At 36.3% G+C, this 11725-nt stretch overlaps 1 protein-coding gene across 1 annotated transcript; it reads right to left on the bottom strand.

Annotated features, from left to right (window-relative positions):
• Nucleotides 1-955: 955 nt before the first annotated feature.
• Nucleotides 956-9050, bottom strand: LOC144443356 (S-adenosylmethionine-dependent methyltransferase Rv2258c-like). Its single transcript, XM_078132816.1, has 4 exons — nucleotides 8637-9050; nucleotides 5208-5410; nucleotides 3513-3635; nucleotides 956-3149 (listed from the first exon to the last, which is right to left on the bottom strand). The coding sequence occupies exons 1-4, from the start codon at nucleotides 8867-8869 to the stop codon at nucleotides 2578-2580; spliced, it is 1131 nt and encodes a 376-aa protein (XP_077988942.1). The 5' UTR covers nucleotides 8870-9050; the 3' UTR covers nucleotides 956-2577.
• Nucleotides 9051-11725: the final 2675 nt, after the last annotated feature.

Here is an 11725-nt window from a genome sequence, read left to right as displayed (position 1 = left end):
ATATATATATATATATATATATATATATATATATATATATATATATATATATATATATATATATATATATATATATATATAACTCGGTGAATATCCATCTGCTAAGACAGTGCTCTATACCGCAGTGGCAGAGCGTAATAGTTTTGGTAGTACTGGAACTCTTTCTTGGTTGTAACTCGGAGTTTCGCGTATTGTGCGATCATCAGACTACCTATATATATATATATATATATATATATATATATATATATATATATATATATATATAATTGACTGGATGTAGATAAAACCACATAAAAGTGCTCAAGTAGTAGAACAGTCCTAATAATTTATTCAATCCTAACGTTTTCAAATCAATATTCTTTCTCATAGGATATCAAGGCAAGATATATAGTAGGTCATCACCTGACTGTATATCTAAATGTTATGGATTAGAACGACACACTGCAAGTTATAATGAACGGTAAAATACACGAAGAAAGATCTAAAAGTCACGCGCACCAAAAAGAACCCTTTAGAACACGCCTGAAGGATAGAATAAGCGTAATTAGATATTAGGGAATGGTGTAAACAATCTGTTAATTCCATGGGGTTCAAGCGTACGTTCCGAGATAGAAAATGATTTCCTCTTCCTTCAACCTCAATTGATCTCCATTACCAGGAACCTTACAAATTCCTGAAATAGACATATCTGATACACTATGATCGTTAGAAATAAAATGCACAGATACAGGATAGTTACGATTCTTTTGTCAGGTGAGACGGAACGAAGATGTTCCACGAAACGATCACCAAGACGACGTACAGTCGAACCTATATACAATAAAAGCACAAAAACCATATATATATATATATATATATATATATATATATATATATATATATATATATATATATATATATATATATATATATATATATATATATATATATATATATAAACTCAGTATATGTAGGCAAGAGTGCACAATTGAGCACTATATATAAAATATTATTTATGAAATAAATACATTAACGCATACTTCGTTTTTTTTTAAATTTTCACTCAACGTTTTAAATGTTACAGTATATAAAAGATATCAATACATCTAATCTTACGATATAACTTATCATAATTCATAACAATATTGGTCTACTAATTTTAAGATAGTTATTAAATATGAAAATGTGATAAAAGAAATATGCAAATTTCTTGAGAAAAATGTGGCTTAATCTATTAATATAATACTGGACTGTTTAATGTATGGGGGGTTGAAAACCCTTGCTTTCTTTCTTTATTTAAAAAAAAACGATCTAAAAATTAAAAATGGAATGTGTTGAAGATAGGTAAGCCCTTTCTAAACGTTATCATGGGTAAAGATTGACAAAATGTGAAGAACCGTCAACGAACAAGATCATCTCTTAATTGAACTGAACGGCGATGACCACCGTTCACCAGCCACATTACGAGTATTTTCTTTCTCTTGTTCTATCCAACGTTACCCACCCTGTACCTCACAGTCGACCTGCTTTCTAATGGCCCTAGCTACAACCTTTGTACATGCCATATACCTTCATTATTTCTATTTATTTCATTTTATTTTATTTTATTTCAAAACATGCCATCACTAGATAAGGTCAAGTTACCAAGCAGGCGAAAAGGTTATATATCCGTTCAAAACTTAATAGACTATACAAACTTTAGTACATTGGGTAAAAAGAAGTAAAACATCAATACATACCATTGTGCGCTTCCCATGAAAACTTTAGTTTCAAAAATGACCTGTATACTCGATCCTTACTGCAATATTATTACCGTAAAATTTAAAGCTAACCACGTTCAACCATATATTTTTGTGTAAAGCCACGTTGTAAAAAGAATTCTGTAGAAGATGTTGTAACTTTTATCAGCTTTAACTTTATTTAACGACAAACTGGAAAATAATCACGGGCAACAGTAAAAAGGGAATATGACATGTCGTGATTTCAGATGAACTGTATTGATGCATGTATGGTTTGGCATGAAGCCCTCAACACTAGATTTTAACATCTTGTCATTTCCATGAAAATCAAAGTCCTTTAATTCTTTTCAAACTTTGTCTTGTGAAACTTTGCTTCGTCTTGTGACTTGTCTCAAGCAAGGAAATCGTAAATCTTTCATTTTACTCTTTTGGCGGCCATATTAGACTCTAAGTTGAATAAATTGTTATACATGTATCATGTTGACCTCTTTTCAAAAGGTGTACAGTGACCCCAGATTTTTTCTAATTTTTACCGAGAATAGGTTGGAGTCTTCTAGAAAGAAACGTTGATTTGAAAAGGAAATGGCAAACTCGATTACGATTGGGAGATAATTTTTGTAAAAACAAATCGACTTATAACAGAACACTTTACTATGTGCGTTACATGAATGACTTGCCGAAATGACTTCGCATAGAGAGAAAGCCCTGTTGAAATGAAAAAGGTAATCGCAATTATTGAAGACTATGGTTTCATGACTGTTGTTACGTTTATGGATTTTCATAACACGAAAATGTTACCATGACAGTGACCGAGTTAACTTTTATATATTATGTTATCAAACTTGTGGTCTTTGATCTAGCGCCCTCCCACCTCTTTCTTACATATGTAATGAAAATTGAACATATCTTTTGCTTTGTGAACTTTAACGACTGAAAGTCCCGCTTCTTCTAACATTTTCATGGCATCCTCTTTCCCCCACATTGTGCCCAGGCCTTTGCCGTCGAAGTACAGTGATACGGGCATACAGTGAAACAAACTGATAACATAACCGTGCTGGGCACGAGGGTTGCCGATATTCTGAACGGGGTTACTGCTCACTGCTAACTCGACCATCGAAAACACGCCGCGAGATTTCAACACGCGGTTTGCCTCTGAAAGAACAGTGTCCGGACTTGCTTGGTCGTGGATGCAATCGAGGGCTGTGACGTAATCGAATTTCTGCGACCATTCCTCCGGCAGTGAGGCTGCGTCATGTGCAAGAAAAGAAGTGTTGTTCAGTCCCATTCGGTCACTTTCGTCCTGGGCATACTTGATAGCATCGGCTGAGATATCGATACCATAGAAATAACTCTTTTGGAATCTTTTGGCAAGCATTAGAGGTACTCTGGCCCTGCCACAACCAATGTCGAGAACGGTTATGCCAGTTTCTGCGTAAGAAATACAGTACATTCATAAACTCTGTGTGAAGGAACAGTGGTTGAAAGCATCAAAGTATACGTACAAAATGATTCAGAGAAAAGACGGACGTAGAAGAATAATAGTTGACCGAAAAAGAAAGTTACTACAGAGACGTTCGACGAAATTCCAAAATGAAATTCCAAATGCATAAAACAGTAAATGACGACCAATCACTATTGCCATATATTTCTCGACGGAACAAAGAAACAATGAAAGATGCTTGACTGTTTATGGGCCATTGGAGACATATGTTTGACATTCAAGTCGCTGGTAGAAAAAAAAACACAACGGAGGATGATATTCTGATTCACTAATGTAGAAAACGAGCTTACCAAGTTGTTTTTCTAACCCAGGCACTGCAGGAACAAAATCGGATAATAAAGTTTGACTGTGCATAACGCAAGACATGTGATCCATAAAGGCTTGAAACATTGGATACTGGTCATAGGACACACCTGTAAGATAAACAAGACTCTATAAAGAAATTGATAAATTTAAACGAGGGGAGGTGGTGTGGGATCTCAAGTTTACACAAATGGTGGGCGCGGGGATTCAGTATAGTTTAGAAAGAAAATGATTTGCAAATTACAATTTACATAGATAAGAGTCATTTTAAATTACACCTGAAAATTCTGAAAAGGTTCATTTTACGAATCAGGGAGATAATATTTTCAATAAATTGATGAAGTGATTTAGAAAGAAATATATGTTAAGTCTTACAATTATAAAGTACAACGGACATCAAATTACCAAGTCCGATCTTTATTTGACTTTTGTAGTTTGCGGACAATGCGACAATGAAATAAAACAAAATAACGGAGATGTCGCGATTACGAGTTATGGAAAAGAAACCTTCCCACTTATCCACCCACCCTCTTGAATGTTATGCTATTTAAACGAAAACAGAAAAGTATCGACATGCCAGGGTATTGAGGGCGTTTGTCTTTCTTCGTAAATTGTTGTGTGGGATTACAAATTTCAGTCTTCAGTGAATCTTCGTTGAATGATTGTCTACGTGTACAAATGTGAGCAATTGATCATTTTACTCTTTCGCCTCGGTTCATTTATTACTAGGTACGTTTCAAATAATACTATTGACGAATACTGAACACGCTAAATTATTGGGATTGTAAATATATTCCGTGACAGTTCACTACACATGATGGCTGTTAAATAATTAATCATGTCTTCCTAGGCACCACGAGTCTAAGTCCCCTATATCTCTACGCTAAAATTCGATACCACTTCATGTTACAACCTGTTGGGCAAATAGCTATCTTAAATAACACATGAAATGCCATGTGTTTTTTATCGTCCGGAAAGGTTAACAATAAAGAGAACAAAAGACACAACACTTCCATCTAGCAATGTACCTTCAAGTTGTAAAACAAGCTTATCAACTTGAGTGGAAACTGTGGAAAGCCGGCGTCTAATTTTAATATTGTCGACAGAGCTACAGCCCAGCCGCATTATGCTTATAAAGCTTTTTACGTATACGTTTATAACAATGTTCGACCAACTGTATCTCTTAGCCTGTCTCGAGCTGTGCTGAAACTACCTAATAGCAGCAATTTTCTCTATTGATCAGTGTAATCTTTCACTCCCTGATGTTTAATTGTAAACAATTGTTGATAACTGAGACCAAGGCTGGATAGTCACTACACAGATAATGTGACACACATACTCTCTCACTTCACTCAGACGGTAAATAAACAACTCCAACATTTGATGTTAAATTAGCACTAGAACACAATATAACTTTACAACTTTGTTTATTATACCAGACTAGATATCCTCACGGTGTCACTATCCTGAAGACTCTACTTAAAACTGCAAGGGTGAAATGTACACTAATTAAACATCAGGAGTGAAAGATTATACTGTGATCAATAGAGAAACTTGCTGCTAATAGGTAGTTTGTAGCACAGCTTGAGCATGCAGTTGGTCGAACATTGTTGTATTCTGTTCAACGATTGAAGGAAAGAGAAACGACTGAAAGAATACAATGAAAAGTTAAGTTCACTGACCTTTTGGTCCATCGATCTTGAAACACTCGCTGACGTGTTGGTAGCCATCTGCAAGTGTAGGAAGTAGGCATGACAGGGCAGCCACATTGTGTTGTCCAGTTAGCAGAGGGCGGCGTTGTGGGGGAATGTAGTAGGTTTCCTTCTCAACGTTCATCTCAATGATTCTACCAACTACAAAGCTGTGCAGCAATTCACGGACATACCTGAAAAAAAGTGGGCTTTCATCAGTAAAATACACTGAAAGTTATTCTCAAAAACGATCCTGCACCTGTATATAAGAATTATGAAATCTGTAACTGTGGTCAACGTTTTAATGAAGTGTTTAGGCCTAAAAAAATAATTGTTTGGTTCCGGTTACCCGACCTCACCTAGCTTTTCACTGCCGACCCTAAACTTTTTTTTACGTATTCGAGAAAAAAATAATAAAATCGCAAAGATTGTGAAGTCTCAAGACAAATAATGGATGCGGAAACTGCCATCAACTTAAAAAGACACTCTTAGACTAAAACTGATCTTCCAATCTGCAACGGCTTTACATCTGATAGGATGAAATAAACAACACAGTGACCATTTGGAAAACAATGGAAAACCTGAACTAGACACTAACACAGAAAAGGGGAAATAAAATAAAATAAAATAAAATAAAATAAAATAAAATAAAATAAAATAAAATAAAATAAAATAAAATAAAATAAAATAAAATAAAATAAAATAAAATAAAATAAAATAAAATAAAATAAAATAAAATAAAATAAAATAAAATAAAATAAAATAAAATAAAATAAAATAAAATAAAATAAAATAAAATAAAATAAAATAAAATAAAATAAAAAATCTACCTACCAAACCTATTTTAAAATTGAGCGTTACCGGAACCACACAATTTTTTATTAGGCCTTATTAACCCTTCAGCGAGTGCAGTTTCAATTTTGGTGCGTTTATATCAAAGATATGTGAATATTGTTCATTTAGTTCATGAACGTCCACTTCAAGGTTATCTCTCTCGAATAAGTTTTTGTTCTGTCTTTCTTTTGTAATTTACCATAGACTCTATCAAGAGTTGAAGTGTCTGAAATTTAGAGATATTCTTTCACATTTCCCACATCATTTTCAAAGTATTTATTTCTATGTTTCTCATGACCTGATCGACCCTATATTTCTTCGATCGAGCAAAATAACTTTTACAATAGACTCCATCGGCATCTACGGCAGAATTAGGAAAGATCTTACTCCCAATATGATGAATTTAGATAGACAGGGCCACCCAAATCGCGGAATGACTTTTTGTAAACTTCCGTGGACCGCGGACATTTTATCTTACTGCGTACTTTGGACGAGTTATGACGGGTTATTTCTTCTATACGATTAACTAAAATTTATTTGTAATTGCAGTGGTGTATTAACATTCTTTCATGTATTCCTTGTTATAACAGGGAACAGTTACTTGCATTGTGTAGTGTCGCGTACGGACACAGAGCAACAACGTGCACGTACATATACTATGTTTTAGTACGGTTATTTGTGTTATCACCAATAATTTCTGAAAGTTTTTACTAAGTACCAGAGACTTTAATCTATTTATTGGTTGATCAATCGATTCATTCATTTGGGGGTGATTTAGCGAAAGAATACCAAACTAATTTACTGAATAATCGATTCGGTAAATAGTTTACGTTCTTTACATATATTTACCTACTTAAGGGTAAACCATTTGATATAGTGGGCTACAAGATTTTATCATTATCTATAAATACAAGATTCAAGGTAAGTCAGGTCAGTAACCTCTTTCAACATCACTGCTATCACTTAGTACAGACTCATCTTGCAAATCAAGGACTTTGATTTGTTCCACTTTATCTCTGATTCAATCACCCTCATTGACATGTAACGCAGATCAGCTACAGTACATATTCCTTTCTCACATGGACGATCATTGTAACTCAAAACCGAAAAACCCGCCTCTGTTTTTTTGACATTGCTGTGTAATGGACTTTGTACTTGACTGTTCAATCCGTTCCTTGTACGTTTATTTTTTCCGGATGAATGGCACTTCTCGACGAGCAACAAACCGTTAGCACCCAAGTATGAATTATATGGCTGTTAAGAATTAATAATCTAATTCGTTTGTTCAGTTTGATTTGATGGTAGTGTTTTGTTTTGTTTCGGCATGAGCTAACAGGTAGTGTAAATCTTTGACAAGAATCTTTAAAAGTTAAATGTACTTGTGGAAATTGACATCTGTAGCTAGTTTCCACACTTGCATCACACCACTTTGACATCTGTAGCTAGTTTCCACATTTGCATCACACCATTTTGACATCTGTAGCTAGTTTCGACACTTGCATCACACCACTTTGACATCTGTAGCTAGTTTCCACACTTGCATGACACCACTTTGACATCTGTAGCTAGTTTCCACACTTGCATCACAACACTTTGACATCTGTAGCTAGTTTCCACACTTGCATCACACCACTTTGACACTGCTAGTTTCCGTACTTGCATCACACCACTTTGACATCTGTAGCTAGTTTTCCGTACTTGCATCACACCACTTTGACACGGCTAGTTTCCGTACTTGCATCACACCACTTTGACATCTGTAGCTAGTTTCCGTACTTGCATCACACCACTTTGACATCTGTAGCTAGTTTCCGTACTTGCATCACACCACTTTGACATCTGTAGCTAGTTTCCACACTTGCATCACACCACTTTGACATCTGTAGCTAGTTTCCGTACTTGCATCACACCACTTTGACATCTGTAGCTAGTTTCCGTACTTGCATCACACCACTATTGAAATCTGTAGCTAGTTTCCACACTTGCATCACACAACTTTTTTATTTCATACCCTAGAAGCATATTCATTTCTGTCTTGAGTACCTCGGCATTTTTTTCCGAGATCCTCAAGCCATCCCCCACCCCACCCCCCACCCCCCACCCCGCTCAGATATCGAATTGTGTACCCCTTATTAATCAGCTAAATTCTGTCACCGCCTTTCATTCGACCAAGGTTCATTGATTTATTTATGAATCTTTATACGGCCTTTCTAACGCATGTAACTGTGTAGTTGATTCGACCTTACACCATTGTGAAAGAAGTATAACTTCAAAAAGAAGTTTATTAAAGTGTATCCAATTCAAGTGTCTTGACGTGGCTATAACATTTCAAACGTGCTTTTTTGTGTATTTCATTTGATCATAGTAGAAGTTTGAAATATGACGTGTATCTCATCACCTAAAAATAATTGCGATATAGGACTAGGTGATCTACCAAATAGAACACATGGTGTATAGGTATATATTTAGGAAACGACAATAACGGACCATCGGAAAATATTTACAGGTATTAGATCATCACCAAATAAACAACGTTTCTCTTTCAGGGTAACAACGCCGGGCTGGGTACTCATTATTACCACCTACCTTTCTTTCAAACCAGCTGCTTGTGCTATCTCATACGACGTTTTCGGCGAATCCATGACTTCGAACACACCATGTTGAACCGCTATGCTGAGAGCTAGGGCTTGTAGACCACTCGTTACAGTATTCTTCAGCCGCATGGCAAATTGCTGAGGCGATTCGTCTTCCATCATCACGGGAACTCTGTGACCATTCACCTGAGAGTTGTTGATATTGTTCTTCTCTGTTGTGTTCATCTTGCCTGTACGTTTTTCAGTAGTTTTGTGTAGACTTGTAGACTTATGTCTGGCTTCTGTGGCTACCTTCAGTGATGTAGCGTAGTAGACGGCTGTTGTGAGAATAGTCTTTGAACAGCGAAACGTGTTTCTTATAAAGCTTCTACTTGTTCTAGTTCAGTAATCACGCGTGTCGCTGAAGCACCGATTAAACACAACTCAACAAACCAAACAAGATGAACTCTTATATCCATGTAGCTGATGAATAACCAAGTAATTATCCAGATTGTTCGCTGAGGTCACCTTGTAACAATGCACCGTAAAAGGGGGTCATGCCCGGTTGTCGAAGGAATTTGAAACGTTCATGAGGAGGACATGCTAACAGTCACGTAGGAGATAGAGGAAAAACAGTCTATTTTGCATCTTTTTGTTTTATCACGAGTTACATGCGTGGAATAAAATGTGCAAAAATATTTCAGTGTAATGAATAAACAAATTCAGCGTACCCTGGATGTCATGTGATAAGACAGCGGTATACAAACAACTGCCTAGACACGTAAACAAAAGATGACTAATCAATACATCTGGGAATATTTGAATGTATGTAATGTACTTGGTCAAGGTTATAACCAGGGGTCGTAAACTGAATTGATTATTAGCTTTCGAATAAACACTTTCCGCTATTTTACTTCTACAAGCATCACAATTGATGGGTGTCTGAAATGTGCACGAAATTAGAATTGCGTTACATTTGTACTTTTATTTCGATCCCGTTACTGTGTAAAAAATTATTTTCGCCAATTCTGATATGGAACACAAGCATTGCAATCTATCATGTTGACACTTATATACTGACAACATCTATTTTTTGTTTCTGGTCATCACAAACTATAGCAACTGCAATTTCATACAATACTTGCCAAAACACAAATTAAAGAGCTCGAGTTTCTGTCACATCTTCTGAGATGAAATTTTGACAACCAGTTGTATTCTGTTTCTATGTACATATTCGGATTGAATAAAAACATCATGTTAAGATATATCCTTCAGAACATTTAATTCATGATTACACAATGTAACATCAAGGCAAAAGTATGTAGTGAACTTTACGAGTTTTAGCTGGATGCTCGTCGAATTGATAACTTATATACACACTTCGATATAGACTGACAGATCAGTCGTTGTGGACGCGGTCTAATTTCCCTTAACCCAAACATATGCAGACCGGTGACGTCATTACAGTCTAACTTCGATAGTAGTACTACTACTAAAAATAATAATTAATTAATATTATATAATATAATGTTGAACTTAAAAACTGTTTCACTAGCGATGTGTTCATTAGCAATAGACTGCTAGGTATACAGGTATTAGTGATATTTTGGTTATCTTTTTTATGCAGTGGTCCGTAATTCAGGGTCACCAAACACAACGGCTACCATCCGTGAAATGCCACACTGATAGGCTATGCTCAGGTGCAGCCAACGGGCAGATTTGTGGTTTTCATTAATTATGTTGTTTCAGACCAAAAATGATGTTTTAATAGAATCGAACCCCAAAAATGGGAGAGGGTGTTTAGCTCTTCTTAGTGCCCTCCCACTGGTGGTGACGGATATCTGCCCTCCCTCCAACTGGGTTTCAACTTGCCCGCCAGCCCACTGCCCACCCAATATTACGAAAGATTTACCCACTCCCCACCAGGAAAACGTTCGTGCTATCCTCTATGCAAACAATTCATTTGACGTACACAATGTGCACCCCTCCCCACACAATTTCATTTTTTTTCTTTCTCCCACTCTATCAAAATCAGGACCTCCCCACCGCAATTCTTCATTTTTTTTGCTCCCCTCCCGCTACCGATCGAAAAAAAATACATATTGCCCGCCCTCGATTTCAAAGAACAGCTTTTTGCAGGAATAGCTTTGGTGACTGCACCTGTATGCTGTCCGAGCGCAAAACTTTTCCAGTCGCCTATTCTGTTCCGAATCTTCTAGAAGCCCCCCCCCCAAAAAAAAAAGTTAATAATGATGAATTGCATCGTATGCAGAAGATAAGCTCTGCGAAAGACTCGTCTTCAGCTATATTCACTTATTTTCTCCATATACAATATACAAAAGGTCGAGATTTTCCACATCACTTGTTTGCATAGTCTACTCGACTGTTTTTCCCCAGTAACCTCGTGCCCTAGATCTAGATCAATGTCATGCTTAATGTAACAGTAGCTAACACCGTATTAAACGTTCATAGTGCAAACTACTGTAGTTGACATTAAATCTCAAAATTTAGGAGGGACTCGTGATCTCATTCCCTGTAAGCCAGCCCACTATACTGTTGTCTGAGTCTGTAATAAAAGGAGAGATATAACAGCCTGGAAACAAAGATGGATGGCTGTGTATGCAGTCAGTCTCCTACCCAGAAAGGTCTCAGAATTAGAGGAAATAGTGTTATAGTGTTAAAGTTGTCTGCTACTAGTACTAGTAAGTTGCGTTAACCCATAAATCCAGGGGCTTTTATAGTTGGTTTCTATGCAATCCAGGGCACAACTTCGTACTTGTATTCTTATACCTTTCCTCCTAGGCATATACAATCGGTTTGAATGAAATGAACAGGCAGGAAAACTAGACATGATTACAACGTAAATATCAGATTCTCTCCCGGATGGCATTATACATGAGCACCATGTTACTTACGGAGCAGCAATACAAAATAAAATAACAAATATGTCTTGAGTATTGTGTAACTTGGTCTACTTAATCTGCCGCTTTAGAATTCGTCAACCCACACGCGCATGACTGTCTGTTCCAGGCAGAAATTCTATGCGACGCGTAATTGTATAATTCTACGTGTGTCGTAGCGAGGTATCGGCACAGCCACGTG

The sequence above is a fragment of the Glandiceps talaboti genome, chromosome 12 (genome assembly GCF_964340395.1).
Source record: "Glandiceps talaboti chromosome 12, keGlaTala1.1, whole genome shotgun sequence".
Lineage (NCBI taxonomy): Eukaryota > Metazoa > Hemichordata > Enteropneusta > Spengelidae > Glandiceps > Glandiceps talaboti.
Note: the sequence above shows the minus strand (reverse complement) of the source record. Positions and strands in the feature narration are given on the sequence as shown.